General features: G+C 45.4%; 1 protein-coding gene across 1 annotated transcript in view; it reads right to left on the bottom strand.

Moving 5' to 3' along the window:
* Positions 1–17,154, bottom strand: part of myo1b (myosin IB) — a gene marked incomplete at its 5' end in the record, with an annotated part of 133,827 nt that overhangs the window by 34,588 nt on the left and 82,085 nt on the right. Inside the window, 6 exon segments of the mRNA XM_079517840.1 lie at positions 1,345–1,449; positions 5,828–5,893; positions 6,679–6,765; positions 9,312–9,430; positions 11,317–11,464; positions 16,659–16,762. Of these exon segments, the coding sequence (XP_079373966.1) occupies positions 1,345–1,449; positions 5,828–5,893; positions 6,679–6,765; positions 9,312–9,430; positions 11,317–11,464; positions 16,659–16,762 (629 nt within the window).

Raw genomic sequence — 17,154 nt, 5'->3', positions numbered from 1 at the left:
TGTAAACCTGACAGGGAGGCTTACCTCTCCAACGAGGATGTAAACCTGACAGGGAGGCTCACCTCTCCAACATGGATGTAAACCTGACAGGGAGGCTCACCTCTCCAACATGGATGTAAACCTGACAGGGAGGCTTACCTCTCCAACGTGGATGTAAACCTGACAGGGAGGCTCACCTCTCCAACATGGATGTAAACCTGACAGGGAGGCTCACCTCTCCAACATGGATGTAAACCTGACAGGGAGACTCACCTCTCTAACATGGATGTAAACCCGACAGGGAGGCTTACCTCTCCAACGTGGATGTAAACCCGACAGGGAGGCTTACCTCTCCAACGTGGATGTAAACCTGACAGGGAGGCTCACCTCTCCAACGTGGATGTAAACCTGACAGGGAGGCTTACCTCTCCGACGTGGACGTAAACCTGACAGGGAGGCTTACCTCTCCGACGTGGATGTAAACCTGACAGGGAGGCTCACCTCTCCAACATGGATGTAAACCTGACAGGGAGGCTCACCTCTCCAACGTGGATGTAAACCTGACAGGGAGGCTCACCTCTCCAACGTGGATGTACACCTGACAGGGAGGCTCACCTCTCCAACGTGGATGTAAACCTGACAGGGAGGCTCACCTCTCCAACGTGGATGTAAACCCGACAGGGAGGCTCACCTCTCCAACGTGGATGTAAACCTGACATGGATGTAAACCTGACAGGGAGGCTCACCTCTCCAACGTGGATGTAAACCTGACAGGGAGGCTCACCTCTCCAACGTGGATGTAAACCTGACAGGGAGGCTTACCTCTCCAACGTGGATGTAAACCCGACAGGGAGGCTTACCTCTCCAACGTGGATGTAAACCTGACAGGGAGGCTTACCTCTCCAACATGGATGTAAACCTGACAGGGAGGCTTACCTCTCCAACGTGGATGTAAACCTGACAGGGAGGCTCACCTCTCCGACGTGGATGTAAACCTGACAGGGAGGCTTACCTCTCCAACGTGGATGTAAACCTGACAGGGAGGCTTACCTCTCTGACGTGGATGTAAACCTGACAGGGAGGCTCACCTCTCGGACGTGGATGTAAACCCAACAGGGAGGCTTACCTCTCCAACGTGGATGTAAACGCGACAGGGAGGCTTACCTCTCCAACATGGATGTAAACCCGACATGGAGGCTCACCTCTCGGACGTGGATGTAAACCCGACAGGGAGGCTTACCTCTCGGACGTGGATGTAAACCCGACAGGGAGGCTTACCTCTCGGACGTGGATGTAAACCCGACAGGGAGGCTTACCTCTCGGATGTACTCCTTACCTCTCGGATGTACTCCTCCTGTTCCTTACCTCTCGGATGTACTCCTCCTGTTCCTCGCGCAGCGTCAGCTCTATGAAGATCTGCTGCAGCTTCTCGTTGCAGTAGTTGATGATGAACTGCTCAAAGCTGTTTTCCTGCAGGAACAGACAGTTGGAAAACACGCCTGATGTTATGAATTTAAAAAGGATCGTCGCAAGTTGATGTCATTTTGTCCATGTGTGGTCTCGGTCCCATGGAATGCGTATATGCCAATAAAACATATTTAAACTGACAGTTTTCTGAAAAAGCTATGTTTCTATGTCAGTCGTTCTTCGATTTTTCAAAAATAGCAGACCTACAAGCTCGTAGCGCGCCACTTGGTGGCGCGCTACGGGGGGCATTGTCCCCCTTGAGTAAAAGATGAATTATTTCTAAAATAAATACATTATTTAAGGTGTTTTCATCTACGCCGTAGAGATATTCTACTCTACTGCATCTCTTTCTTTGCGAAACAGCGCTAGCAATAACACACAGAGGCTTGGTTCAGAGGTCTCACTTTGCTGCTGACGGATTTACAGCCTCGTCTTTTACTACAACCATTATTGAACAAACAAGAGAGCTCTCAGTGACTTGCATAGTCCACAACTAGCTGGGTGTAAAAAGTAAGTGTCGAAAAGTACGCCGGGCGTGGATGGACGTTCTTCCGAGATTGCGGCGCAAACGGTTCATTGAACAATGACAAAAAAAAAAATGTTTTCACTCCCTCGCCACCGTCATTACCCCAATTTTAACCAATTATAGCCAATTAGGACCGTTTAGTGGCAAACGTGGGTTGGTGGGTTGAGGCAGTCAATGCTGGGTTAGGAGACATTCATTTGCTCAAGATGCTGGTCAGTAGTGGGTTAGAAGAGCGTGTCAAGTCTAATCACACAGAGGGTTAAAGGGCATTACACTGGGACATGAAATGGACAGGTTGTACACAGTGGTGGAAGAAGAAGAAGTACTTGAAGATGTTGTGCTTGAGTAAAATTAATCAATAAGCACACAATATAGAAATACTAGTCCAAGTACAAGTCCGGAATTCAAAACCTACTTGAGTAAAAGTACACAAATATTGGCATCAAAATGTACTTTGCGTACTAAAAAGCCTTTGAAAATAGCTTATCTAGATATGCTTCTGAAATGTAGTGAAATACATCAGTACAGCAAAAAGAAATGGCTAACAATTATTGTACTTAAGCACAAGTACTTGAGGACATGTACCGTACTTGGTTACTTCTCACCACAGGTTGACAGAGAAAGCAGGAGGTTACCTTCACTCTTAGGCCTCACTCAGACCTTTACTGCATTGCTGTATGCTTGCTGTATGAATGCTGTGAGTGTCATGGCCGCCTCAATGCATTTCCAATGGAAGTCACATGGTTTGAGGACTACATTTTGGACTACAAGCTGTTGTATGGCTTTCGGCTGTGTTTCGACTGCGCCCCTCCCCCTCATACAACACAAATGTTGTGTCAAACCATGTGACTCCCATTGGAAATGCATTGGGGCAAGCTGTGTCACACCCTTTGTATACAGCAAGCATACAGCAATCTGTTGTAAAGGTCTGAGTGAGGCCATACAAAACACACAGAGAAATGTAAAAGCATTTCTCTCATCTTTCCCCAAAGGGACAGCGAACGGACACCCAGCTGAACGGACGGACGGACGGCCACATCTTTGTGAAGACCAGAGACATCTGCAACTGCGGCGGTTTGTGACTGGCATTGATACGCCAAACATTCTCAAATCATGTGTTAGAAATTAGGGCCGGCTGGGTGAGGGAAAAGATCACCTCAAATTTGTCTGGCTAATTTGAGATTCATCACATTGGACTGCAATGGTAATGGTGATCAAATGTGACTAAATTTGACTGAGGGACTGCCATTGGATTTTTTTTAACTTTCGTTTTTTCATGTCATATGAAAGCAGGGAATCATAGCTTCAAATTGACATAATGGTTGTTCAGTTTGACCCACCAGTTTTGGAGATATGGCTTATAGAGTAATGTCTTGCAGAAAACAGCGAGTTGAGAAAACTTGAAAGGTTCACTTCTGTGGTCTCTAACATTACACCTAGCTACATGTTTGGGCATTTATTTCATATTCACATGTCGATTTCAGCTCTGACACTTATTTCAGACATGTTCTAGTATGTGAAGAGTCTGCCTGTGCTATTAACTCATTTTTATTTATTTTTAAAGAAAAAAAGTTTTTCTCCTCTGGTGAAAAGCTGGAATTTGCGCGATGGCAGTCTCTCAGTCAAATCTGGTCACAAATGGTTTCAGCTACAGTAGTATTCTCACATAATGTCCATCTGGTTTAGTAAACATCTTTGTAGTTTTTAACTCAAACAACATATCGTTTGCCGTCGGGTGGAAACCTCACATGTCCAACACGGTGACTTTTCAGGAGGATTTCAAATTAAAAATAAGCCAAACCTTTGTTCTTCTACTGTTGCGTGAAAAAACCAAAACATACCAATGTGAAATACAGAGATGGGAGTTTTCTGCCTGAGAGCAACAGTGTTGATCTAATAGCCCTACATGGAACGTTCCTACTGTAGGGCCTCGCTCACACATTCGAAACACGTGTTCCGTCTCTGTTCTGGGGGGAGAGTGTGGGGGGGCAGAACAGCTCGCAATTCATTTGCAATGGGAGTCACGTGGTTGAAACAGCCTTGCTTGATGGCTCTGTTCTTCTTCACCCCCCCTCCCCCTCCCCCTCCCCCCATCGAGCAGAGCTGTTCTGTCAAAACCACGTGACTCCCACTGAAAATTAATTGCAGGCAGTTCTGCCCCCCCCCCCCTCTCCCCCCAAAACAGAGACAGAACACGTCGTTCTGGCTCTGTGTCGAATGTGTGAGCGAAGCCTAAGTGTAAGGCCTAGGAGTCAGTAGACACAGCGCAACAAATTCCCAGATGAGATGTGCCCTCTGAGACGACACATTAAGCCGAAGGTCCTTTCAGCCGTGTGCTCCAGGCGCTGCACCCTTGGGTGCCCTTGTGGCGTTTCTTGGGGGAGGAGAGCAGCTGAATTGATACTAAGGATTAATGGAGAGATCACAGCATGCACACTGGCCACAGCAAACGCCGCCACTCGCGCGGCATGGTGTTACAAGTACTTACTCCGTCCTGGTCAGACACAACACAACAGGCAGGGAAGAGAGGTAGCAACTTGATGGTCAGTGGGGGTGAAGAAGACATGCACTTATGGAAAACAATGTATGCAATAAACCCCTACATGGAGCCGCAGATGTTTCCATGTTGCCGACTGTTAGTCAACGGCCCGTGGAGCATTGCACATCATTAAAAAAGGTAGGATAAGTGATATTTGTTTTTGTTTTGTTAAAACTAGTGTTAAATATCTCTAGATTCTGATGGAAACTCATTGCTATAGAGTTGTTTGTTCAGTAACTATAGGTTACTTTAGTAACCCCAGTTATTAAAACGACTGAGCGAGGTGAATCGCCCTATGGGGAGTGCCATCTCTGGCACGAACACACAGAAACAGGTCTTCACTCTCCATGTCTCTGCAGCTCTTTGGTAAACAGAAAACAACGTTTCAGGTCAGGATGCCAATTTTATCCAATCAGGAGAGAGAACTCACACAGGATACAGGATCAAGATGGGAATATAAGTGATGACACAAAGAAACGAGCAGACAACACTGATAAATGGGTACTCTCTCCCGATTGGCTGAAATTGGCAATCCACCTGATTTTTTTCCTCCTTCTTCCGTTCATTAAAGAGCTGTAGAGAGACGCTGAGATCCTGTTACTGACCAAACACTATAGCAATGATTACAAGTAAGACGCGCGAACGCGGGAAGCGAACGCAGCTCGTAAATTGCAAAAACAACAATTAGAATAAATTACGTAATTTTTTAAGGTTTTTTTTTTGTTCTCTTTTTTTTGTGTTTTAAGATTTTTTGTTAAGTAAGTTAAGTTTTTTTTTTAAAGTTTTTCCTTTTAAGTTTTTTTTTTAAGTTAAGTTTTTTTTAAGTTAATTTTTTTTCAAGTTTTTCCTTTTAAAGTATTTCCTTTTTAAGTTTTTTTTTTTTAAGTTAAGTTTTTTTTAAGTTAAGTTTTGTGTGTGTGTGCGTGCGTGCGTGCGTGTGTGTGTGTGCGTGCATGTGTGTGTGTGTGTGTGTGTGTTTTTGTGTGTGATACAGCTGCGCCCTCTGGTGGTGGGCGGGTGGTGTTACAGCGTGACACACAGACACACAGACACACAGACATGATCTGCTGGGTCTCATAGTAAATGCTCACTGCGTTCGCAATCACTGCGTTCGCAACTATCTCATTATAGAGCTTTAACCAAAACAATATCACTCACGCTTCCTTTCATTTCCTAAAAAAAACAAAACATGTATTTATAGTCTTTGCATGCCAGATCAGAATGAGCAGACTGCTGGAGCCTACATTTATACACAGTTGTACGACCGTCTCACTCGATACGACACCAGTTTGATGCCGTTGTCTTTAATATCTTACCTCAAATATCTCAAAGCCGTAGATATCCAGGACGCCCATCACCTTGTGGCTGGTTTTGGTCTGAGCCTGAGACAGAGAAATACAAGGGCCTTAATGAGGGACTCAACTTGTCAGATGTCAAACTGTAGTCGTTCCCAAACCATTTAGCTTGAGACCCAACTGAGACATGTGATGTCTCCCTGGGACCCGGGAGATAGATTCCCCCTCATTTATTGCATTTCTTAGATTGTATTTATATTATTTATGTATTTTCTTTTCTTTTCTCTCTTTTTCTTTTTTAAAACAAGTTTGAATCAGTTTTTTTTTTTTTTATATATAAAATTTGTATCCCACGATTTTGTAACCCATTTTTCACCCCTGTGTCAATTATCTAATGTGATCCTGGGCTCTACACACCCTCCGCCAACATAGTCTCCATATATGGGGGACATGGGGAGAGCAACGGTCTTGAACTCATGCTTCCTTCATGGCTGAGTGTCCAAGTTGCTCCTTTACACCTGACAGGGGGGAGTTTCCCTGGTTGGACGTAGCGCATGGAAGGAACACGTTATTCCAACCAGTTCCTTTCTCCTCCATCAGGAACCCCGGATGGCCAGGGGGAGGCAGTTTAGAGACCAGGATTACTGCATGTTTTTTGTGAGGGCACCTACCCTAGGGGACACGGGGAGAACATGCAAACTTGAATCCGTTTTTAATTCATGAAAATATTTTTTTTGGTTGCTTGCTACCCATAAAAATTGGTGTTTGGGAAACACTGCTTCAGTAATTCAATACAGTACGTTGATGATTTCTAGTACATCAATACAGTACCTCGATGATTTTTAGTACATGAATAGGGTACATATACATACCTTGATGCTTTCGTTGATCCTGGTGACCAGCCAGCTGAACAGGCGACTGTACAGGTTTTTGGCGAGTGCGTCACGGGCGTAGTAGGCCTGCAAATTAAACATCCAATCTCTGTTTTAATACCTAAAGAAATACATCGTCACAAATACATGAGCATTGCTTAAAAGTGCTTAGAGCCAGAGACAGCCAGCTGCACATATTTGGATGGGTCCAAAACATGTTATCATACAGTTAAAGAGATTCACAGCGAGAGGAGCGCGACCAGGGTGACTTTGTGAGTTTGACGGGACTTGTGGAAGTGAAAGTGGAATAATAACAACATCATTGCTTTAGTAGAATTCCAGCCACGGCATTGCTCCCATTCCAGACCCTTCTCTCTCGGAGCACCAGGGGAAATTATACACTGAAGCTGCCTGGCTTGTGGGGAGGGGGGGGGGGGGGGGGGGGGGGTTAAGTACTGACAATAATGAAGACTCATCTGCTTGGCGGTGAGCCAGTCGTGAGTAGTCGGGTCTGTCATCCCTCATGTAAACTTGGCAAACAATCGCCTGAGCACAAGCCACACACAGCATGGTAGGGGTGTGTGTGAGTGTGTGTGTGTGTGTGTGTGTGTGTGTGTGTGGGGGGGGGGGGGGGGGGGGGGGGGGGGGGCGTGAGCAGAAATGAATGACCCCGTAATAGTGACATTGAGACTTCAGCAGGAGCAGGCATGGAGGATTCGTAAAAAAAAAAACGGAATTGTTAAAATCCTACAAGATTTAGACAAATCCATTGATAGGGTTGGTGTTACAGGGGAGTAGAGGTTTGTGGTATTGTTCTGGTCTTAACCACTTAAACCCATTATACTTAACCCATTCTGGATGGGAACCCCTTTTGGTGTTTTTTTATGTTTTTTTGTGGCTTTCGCCTTTATTTTAGATTTCTTTATGGAGGGACAGACAGTAGGCTGACAGGAAATGGGGGGAGAGAGATGGGGGGAAGACATGCAGTAAAGGCCGTCGGGATCGGGAGTCGAACCCGCGGCACACTGCCAGACTGGATTACCAGCCAAGGTGCCTGGACCACTGAGCCACGGCCCAGGCCCCCCTTTTGGTGTTTTAAACAATATGTTATACTTTAGCTATTGAAAAATAGCAGATCAGTTTGTATAGAGGGTATGCGCATGCATAAAGTGAATGACAAATCGAGTGGCAAATCGAGTGGCAAAGTGACAGGTAAAGTGAGTTTAACATTGTTTAATGTCGTTTAAGGCAATTAAATATGACTTTTCTGTTTGGATGTATGGGCTGTCAAGGCCAGAAAGTAGTTTTTAGCCACTTAGTAGGCATTCCTGCATTACTTCCTGGTTTGATGATGATGTCACGCGCATACCCTCTATTGGGGGTGGGGCGGGGGTCGCGAGATATGGCCAAAGCATTTCCGGGGGTTCCCAGCCAAAAACGTTGATAACCCCTGACCCCCCCCCAGGAGGTCCCCAGAACCCCCAGATTGTGAGAACCCAGAGTTCTAAGCTGCTTTCAGAGACCCAAGGCGACCCCTTCCCGTCAGGCAGCGGGTGAACCCTCTGAACCCTCAGAACAACCTACATTTTACCTTCTATTCCCAGCAGGAACACTGCTCATCTATAATGGAGGAGTCTGGCATGTAGTGTCTGACGTGGATATGTGGGTCAGCAGCCACTTGGGCCAGTCAGGGGGAAGTAATGTCCTCTGTGTGTGTGTGGGGGGGTGTGTGTGTGTGTGTGTGTGTGTGTGTGTGTGTGTGTGTGTGTGTGTGTGTGTGTCATTGTTGTTTTTGGCAGCAAATCTTGATTTTAGTTTTAGTCGTAGTCTCTTGAATAGTTTTCATTTAGCTTTAGTCACATTTTAGTCACCTGGAATGTTTTAGTGTTGGTCTAGTTTTAGTCAACTAAATGTCATAAGATTTTAGTCGAATAAATATACAGCTGATTTAGTCGACTGAAATGTATAGAGGGTATGCGCATGACATCATCATCAAACCAGGAAGTTATGCAGGAACGCCTACCGAGTGTCAAAAAACTACTTTCTGGCCTTGACAGCCCATACATCCACACAGAAAAGTCATATCTGATTGCATTAAACAACATTAAACGATGTTAAACTCACTTTGCCTGTTGCTTTGCCACTCGATTTGCCACTCGATGTGCCATTCACTTTAAGCATGCGCATACTCTCTATTTTGGCGGGCCTTGATGCCGTCGTAATGACAGATTTTACACTTGCTGAAAATAGCTTGTAGATCTGCTATTTTCAGCATGCAAACAATTGTAAAATGACTTATACCGGATCTCTTGTCCACCATTTGTTGACGAAAATTGTCAGTATATTTAGTCTTAGTTTTACTCATCATAGCTTAGTTTTCATTTAGTTTCCCTTTAGTTATCGTCAGTGAAAAAGGTTAGTCGACATTCTTCGTCTTAGTTTTAGTCGACGAAATCAACGCTGTTTTGAGGAGACTATAGTGGAGAAGAGGATCCAGTAGAACTAAAAGGTAGTCATCTTTATGTTTGCTCGGGTTGGTTGCACTCTGAAAACAGCCGATCTACAAGCTCACACAGCGCGTCGCTCACAAAGTCAACGGGTCTACGGTATACATGGCGTGGTGTTCTTCTGACCTGGGCCACGTTGAGCGTGGTGGCGACCTTCTCCGACTTGGCCTCCACCGTGCGGTAGCTGAACGCCCTCTCCAGCACCGACTGTTCGATGCCCAGCAGCTCACACATCTCCTTCAGGTCTGTGGAGGAGCAACCAAACAGTACCACATATTAAGTAACCAAGTAAATCACAGGATCTACTGAATGTGAAGGTAGCCTACTGGGGGGAAGCCACACTGTGTGTGTCAGTTTGACACATTCAGTAGATCTCGTGATGTTTTGTGGCCAGATGAAATTTCCTGGGGTTTATTAGGACTATAGTAAATAATTAAAAAATAAATCACTATAAAATGTTGTAAAACAATACATATTTAGCCCCATGCTCGAATGCCCCCGCCCCCTGTCAAAAACAGCTAAATTCCCTAAAACGAAAGAAAGCAGCAAATGAAAAACAAATAACACTCATCTTTTAGTTTCTCTAATAACAACCTAAAACATGAACCTTGGTTGAAAAAAACTAAAGTTGTCCTTTAATACTTTACGTTGGTTAAAGATTTCAGCCACTTTCTGCCTGGCGTCACCATTTTTGGGTCATGCCATAGCTTTCAGAAATAGCCACTCCAAGGAACAGCAATGTCTGTACTAACCTATGTGACTAACTATGTTTAGAGTACCAGTAGGGGCAAAGGTGGCGCTGTTGTGCCAGAAACAGAAAGAGAGATAGTGTTGCACTGTTGCCTGCTAATTACAGAGAGAGAGAGAGAGAGAGAGAGAGAGAGAGGCAGGGGGAGAGGGGAGTTGCACCACTCAGTTCACACGGGTGTGATTTTTTGCTACTTTTGGCATGAATAAAATATTTATGCAACACTATAGAAAATGCAAGGACAGCTGGTAGTTAGTATTATAGTAATCAGTCAATCAATCAGTGGTCACTCAGTAATGGCAGTGGTAGGAAGCCTGGGGAACATAATGGAGGTGAAATGGCCGACGCGTCACTACAATCTGACATGATGAATGTGAATATGGACATTCTCGCCAACAAAAGGAAACACATGCAAATGTTAATATTTGCCTGGCAGAGAAAAGCTGCGATGAGTAATGAGGAGGACAGACAGTCACGCATGAACACATGAAGACAATGTTTAACACAGTGACCTTAAGGTGTTTTTGGTACAACCACCAACAGGTGGCAGCAGTGGCTCTACAGCAACAGATGCAGGCTGGAAGCAGGAGTTTATACTGTGTGTGGCACATCTTATTAAACCTACTCTTTCAGATGGATACCATGCAATATGATAATATGTCACTCCCCATTATCTGTCAGTCTACTGTAGACTATCAAATAAAGGCAGAAAAGCCCCCAAAACACACGTGGAGTGATACCACTCTCCTCCCCCGCTCGGCTTCCCTCCCCCGAACACAGGGCCAATAGTGTTCGTATGTAGATGCTCGACAAAGCCCCGATTCACCACGGTGGATTCGAACCCACACCCTCTGTGGTGGTGGTGGGCAGGTACTTGACCACCGCGTCACCCGAGTGCCTGAAGTCCACTTCTCTTAAACTAAGACTAGAGAGGGTTTATAGGAGAATTCCATACTAAAAGGCTTTCTTACCTTGTAGTCGTTACGTCCCCACCAAAGAGGTCCAGGTGTTATTTTGTGCAAAAGCTCCTTATTGGCCATTTCCCCTACCATAAGCCCTAAATGAATTGCATTGAATGGGAATTGATTTTTTTTTTGTATACATCATAATGTAAATAATATCCCAAGCGGCACACTTTACTACTTATTTCGATGGAAATAAGCAAATTAGCACAACACCCCATAGCCCCATTCAATTCAATGCAATTCATTGAGGGCTTATGGTAGGGGAAATAGCCAATAAGACAAGAAAACACCTGGACCTCTTTGGTGAGGACGTAACGGCTACAAAGAAAGGTAAGAAAGCCTTCTAGCATGGAATTCTCCTTTAAGTCTGGGATATATACCGTTCTTGTCTTGGCCCTGCTCCGGTCAGAAAGCTTACCGTTCTTGTCTTTGACGCGGCTCTCGTCCAGGCCGTTGCAGCGCGACTCCGGCTTGAACTCGATGTTGCCCAGCTTCAGCACGGCCGCCACCAGCTCCAGAACGGACTGCACCTCGTCCTCCATGAAGCCCACGATCTGCATGGCGTTCTGGGGGTGGGTGGTGAGAACGTAAAGGGGGGTGAAACATGGCCTCGCGTATAGCCAGCCTTCATCTGCATTTGCCCCAGCCACGCCGCAGTGATATTAGGGACTTTAACCCATTCTGACCTGAGATCAGATTCTAAAAAAAGTCTTCTACATCCTGACAGTTTTCTGAAAAAGCTATGTTTCTATGTCAGTCGTTGATTTTTCAAAAATAGCAGACCTACAAGCTCGTAGCGCGCCACTCGGTGGCGCGCTATGAGCTTGTAGATCTGCTATTTTTCAATAGCTAAAGCATAACATAATGCTAACACCAAAAGGGGTTCCCGGCGGCTATGACGCGATCGCCCTAGCTGTCAAAATCGATAAGCAAACAGCCAGTGGCGACGGGTTCCCATCCATTTTTTGGTTCCCATGGTGACGCGTCTATGCAGCATGTGTGAAACAAACACATGCACATCAGCTAAGTTGCCGATATTGCTTAATTCTTACATGCGCTGGACATGATCAGCAGTGCAAAGAGGAAGTAAAGGTGCTGGAGCAATCTGCGTTATTCTAAAACCGTTACAATAAACATATGTGACTGCACCTGACAAAAATTTTGTTAATGGTCCTCATCTCGCCTAGAATGAACAGGCAGAAAATGACCAAATAAACTCGATTTTATTGTTTTTGTGTGATTTCCGTTTTTTTCATATTAACACAGTTCGAATGTTGAAGAAGGTTTTCATTCCGACAGATAGTTGATTTGGGGACATTAAATGAGTACATTTAAAGGTCAAAGTAGGCTTGTTTTTTCGCTAACTTTACCTGTGTTTTGGGGGCAGAGATTTGCATACTGGTTTTCGATTGGTCTTTGGAATGTATTTGTCTCTAGTTTCACTCCGAGCAGCACCGCCCATTAGCGTGATGCGTGTTTGTAAACACAGAATTCTTCAGGAGCATTTGGGTTAATATGACATATGTGACTAAATTTGACTGAGGGACTGCCATTGGATTTTTTGGAATTTTCGTTTTTTCATGTCCTATGAAAGCAGGGAATCATAGCTTCAAATTGACATATTGGTTGTTCAGTTTGACCCACCAGTTTTGGAGATATGGCTTATAGAGTAATGTCTTGCAGAAAACAGCGAGTTGAGAAAACAGGCTTGAAAGGTTCACTTCTGTGGTCTCTACCATTACACCTAGCTACATGTTTAAGCATTTATTTCATATTTACATGTCGATATCAGCTCCGACACTTATTTCAGACATGCTCTAGTATGTGAAGAGTCTGCCTGTGCTATTAACTCATTTTGAAAAAAATAATAAAAAAAGGTTTTTCTCCTCTGGTGAAAAGCTGGAATTTGCGCGATGGCAGTCTCTCAGTCAAATCATGGTATTAGTGTTATTTCTTCATTCAGAGCATGCCAAGTGCATGCCCGTGCGTGCCTTCCGTCAAGGCACCCACTTTGTGAAACCCACGCTGGGCGAGGGGAGGAGTGGAGTGTGGTGGAAGCGCGGTGGGAACAGGTTGGACGCAGGAGGTTCCACAGCGTTGGTGGACGCTGGAAAAGTACGTCCATTGTGCGTCAAATGTGATTTGTGTACATATGGGGATCTGTTGACACTGAAGGCGAGGCTGAGTGGAAGGAAAAAGCTATGTTGCCATCTTTGTCCTGGACAAAACCCAGTGGAGAGTCCCATTGTTGTTAGCTCAGGGACCGGCCGCTATTGTGTCATTGTGCCACTGTTAGGGGCCTGCAGCTGGGGGGAGGGGGGAGGGGGGGGGGGTGTCCCATGCCAATCCTGTTTCTGTAGAATTCTAGACCAGTGGTTCCCAAACTATGTCATGTCAAGGACCCCCAAATTGACACTCATCAGCCCCGCGGAGCACTATTTGAAAAGATATGCCCCCATAAGAGAAGATTTTTACGATTCTAGGAGTGATTCTCAACCATTCGTACACTCTTCTCTCTGAGTTACAGAACCATGAGGGTCCATTTGGTTCCAAACTATCATTTAGCTGCATGGGGATCCCCTGGAACTCCCTCAAGGACCCTTGGGGGGTCCCCGGACCCCACTTTTGGAACCACTGTTCTAGACCACTTGATTAAACAAGGTTTTTACCGATCTGTTGTCAAAAAAGTGCAACATTTTTCAAAAATGACTCAATGTGATACTTGTACATGAGCTATTTTTGACAAGGGGAGGAATTAGAGGAGACATAGGGCTCCATTTTCGTACTATTTTGCTAAACATTTTTGAATAGGAAAAATGGTCCGTCTACAAGCTCACAACGTGTCAATGTAGATTGGCTAGTGGAACTATTCAAAAATGTTTTTCAAAATAGTAAAAAAAAAAGGCAAAGAAGTTTAGGGATAATGGGTTTAGCGGTGACGAAAATGGAGCCCATAGTACCCTAATAAGTGGGTTTAGGAGAGCTTGTGCTTGTGTCGTAGGTCAACGGTCACACAGCAGGTCTGTGTGATCATAGTCAACACAGACAGAAAGGAGACACCACTGCATTATGAATAAAATGGCACAGCACAGGAAGTAATGTCCCTTTATCCTCCATGCACTGTGTGTGTGTGTGTGTGTCACTGCCACCGTTTTACGCACAAAGTTAAACAATGGAAGACGATACATTGGTTGGGGGGTTGTCGGCGGTGGAAATCCCCCTTCCCCGATAGCCAGCCCACGCACACACACGCACGCACGCACGCGCACACGCGCGCACACGCACACACGCACACACACACACACACACACACACACACACACACACACACACACACACACACACACACACACACACACACACACACACACACACACACACACACACACACACACACACACTTCAAAGTGCAGCCGTGTTATGCAACAGGTGGAAAGAGAGGACACCGACAATCAAAGTTCTGGTCGGACGGCTGTCTGGGAGCCAACAGGTGATTGGCTGTCTGGGAGCCAACAGGTGATTGGCTGTCTGGGAGCCAACAGGTGATTGGCTGTCTGGGAGCCAACAGGTGATGGGGGACCAGAAAGGAACGCCCAAATATAGTGAAAGTGGACATGACGTAATCCTGCCTCCCGTTTGGTTACGGTAAGTAGATAAGGAAGAGATTACACTGCCTCACACACACTTTGTCGGCACACACTCTTTACACACTTTATCTACAAGCTCATAGCGCGGCACCGAGTGCCACGCTACAAGCTTGTAGGTCTGCTATTTTTGAAAAATCGTGAAAATGTGGCGCAAATCTTTGAATATATTCTTTCAGAGTGAACGTTAACTCAAAATCTTTGCTTCTGAGGGGTTCCTGGAATAACATATTTTCAGATGGGGGTCGGCGGCCAAATACATATCATTTTCGGCGTCCTTGACATGAAATATTGAGCACCACCGACACTGATAAAGAAACACAGGTATTTCAGAAAACTGTCAGCATTTAGAAGACATTTTTTTAATTTCGAGGTCAGGTCAAAGGGGAACCCCTTTTGGAGTTAGCATTATGTTATGCTTTAGCTATTGAAAAATAGCAGATCTACAAGCTCATAGCGCGCCACCGAGTGGCGCGCTACGAGCTTGTAGGTCTGCTATTTTTGAAAAATCGAAGAACGACTGACATAGAAACATAGCTTTTTCAGAAAACTGTCAGGATGTAGAAGACATTTTTAGAATCTGATCTCAGGTCAAAATGGGTTAACACAGAGGTTCTCAAAGTGGGCTACAGGGGACAGATGGGACAGATTTGTGGCCAAAATAATACTTTATAAATCTGGGCGTTCGTGACATGAATGTTTGAGAACAAAGTGTCACTGGAGAGGCGGGCAGTGACAGCTAGCCTCCCCTCTCAGGTTGCCTTTCATTTATCGGTAGGTAGAGGTGAGGGGGGGGGGGGGGGGGGGGGGGGGGCATCAGCTGGGAGGGTTGTCAGCTGACGTGACACACCTGGGCAGCTAACCTGAGGCCACCGCCCCAGTTTTTGTTCAGAGTGCAGTTATTTATCTCTCTCTCTCTTTGTTTGTACTATACATCAACCCCTGGCCTCTTTGCCCAGACAGGGTGTGTGTGTGTGTGTGTGTGTGTGTGTGTGTGTTAAGGCTGTACCCTAGCCCTGTTTTTAGGACTCGAACCTTCGACAGGAATTTTCGAGCGAACCTTCGAACCAGCTTGTAGCTTGTTTACAACTGAAATGCCCCCCTGATTATTAATACAAATCTAAAAATGTAACATGTAAACACAACATGAACATAGTACTCTTATTATGCATATCGCATTCTCGCCGAGATATATTTTCGAGTTAAAAAAATAAAAAAATACAAATAAATAAAACAAGAATGGTTCAAGCCCATTAATTAAGATTCGAGTGCCAACCCTATTGAGTGAAGGTCCGAACCCCGAATGTTCGGAACAGCCTTAGTGTGTGTGTGTGTGTGTGTGTGTGTGTGTGTGTGTCTCACCCTGACTGTCCTGAAGTTGGCTGCATCATCCAGACCGTTGACCGTAGCAGAGTGTGTGTGTGTGTGTGTGTGTGTGTGTGTGTGTGTGTGTGTGTGTGTGTGTGTGTGTCTCACCCTGACGGTCCTGAAGTTGGCTGCATCATCCAGACCGTTGACCGTAGCAGAGTGTGTGTGTGTGTGTGTGTGTGTGTGTGTGTGTGTGTGTGTGTGTGTGTGTGTCTCACCCTGACGGTCCTGAAGTTGGCTGCATCATCCAGACCATTGACCGTAGCAGGGTGTGTGTGTGTGTGTGTGTGTGTGTGTGTGTGTGTGTGTGTGTGTGTGTGTGTCTCACCCTGACGGTCCTGAAGTTGGCTGCATCATCCAGACCATTGACCGTAGCAGGGTGTGTGTGTGTGTGTGTGTGTGTGTGTGTGTGTGTGTGTGTGTGTGTCTCACCCTGACTGTCCTGAAGTTGGCTGCATCATCCAGACCATTGACCGTAGCAGGGTGTGTGTGTGTGTGTGTGTGTGTGTGTGTGTGTGTGTGTGTGTGTGTGTCTCACCCTGACTGTCCTGAAGTTGGCTGCATCATCCAGACCATTGACCGTAGCAGGGTGTGTGTGTGTGTGTGTGTGTGTGTGTGTGTGTGTCTCACCCTGACTGTCCTGAAGTTGGCTGCATCATCCAGACCATTGACCGTAGCAGGGTGTGTGTGTGTGTGTGTGTGTGTGTGTGTGTGTGTGTGTGTGTGTGTGTGTGTGTGTGTGTCTCACCCTGACTGTCCTGAAGTTGGCTGCGTCATCCAGACCGTTGACCGTAGCAGAGTCCAGACTCAGGTAGTTGTATTTGCTGAAGTCTCTGTCCAGCTTCAACTTTTCTGTTTGTCACAAAAAATAAAAAATAAATAGTCAATTAATAATGATGAACTATAATCATGAACCATGTGTCCTGCCAAATGTCTAATTTTATAAATCAAACATACCATTATTTTATAATTATTATTATTCATCAACACATAAAATATGTTGATGAAGTTGCCTACTATCACCTCTCAATGAGTTACAACCCAACTCCCTTGGGAAACTTTGTGACAGCTGCTGAAAGACGGCGTACCATTATCAACCTATACAGTTGGAGGCCATCGATATTGTCCTGATCTGCGCAAAAGGACAGTTAACCCATTTTGGGCGGGAACCCCTTTTGGTGTTTTAAACATTATGTTATAATTTAGCTATTGAAAAATAGCAGATCTACAAGCTCATAGAGCGC

The sequence above is a fragment of the Electrona antarctica genome, assembly GCF_951216825.1.
Source record: "Electrona antarctica genome assembly, chromosome: 13".
Taxonomy (NCBI): Eukaryota; Metazoa; Chordata; class Actinopteri; order Myctophiformes; family Myctophidae; genus Electrona; species Electrona antarctica.
The sequence above is the reverse complement of the archived record's forward strand: the minus strand, read 5'-3'. Positions and strand labels throughout refer to the sequence as shown.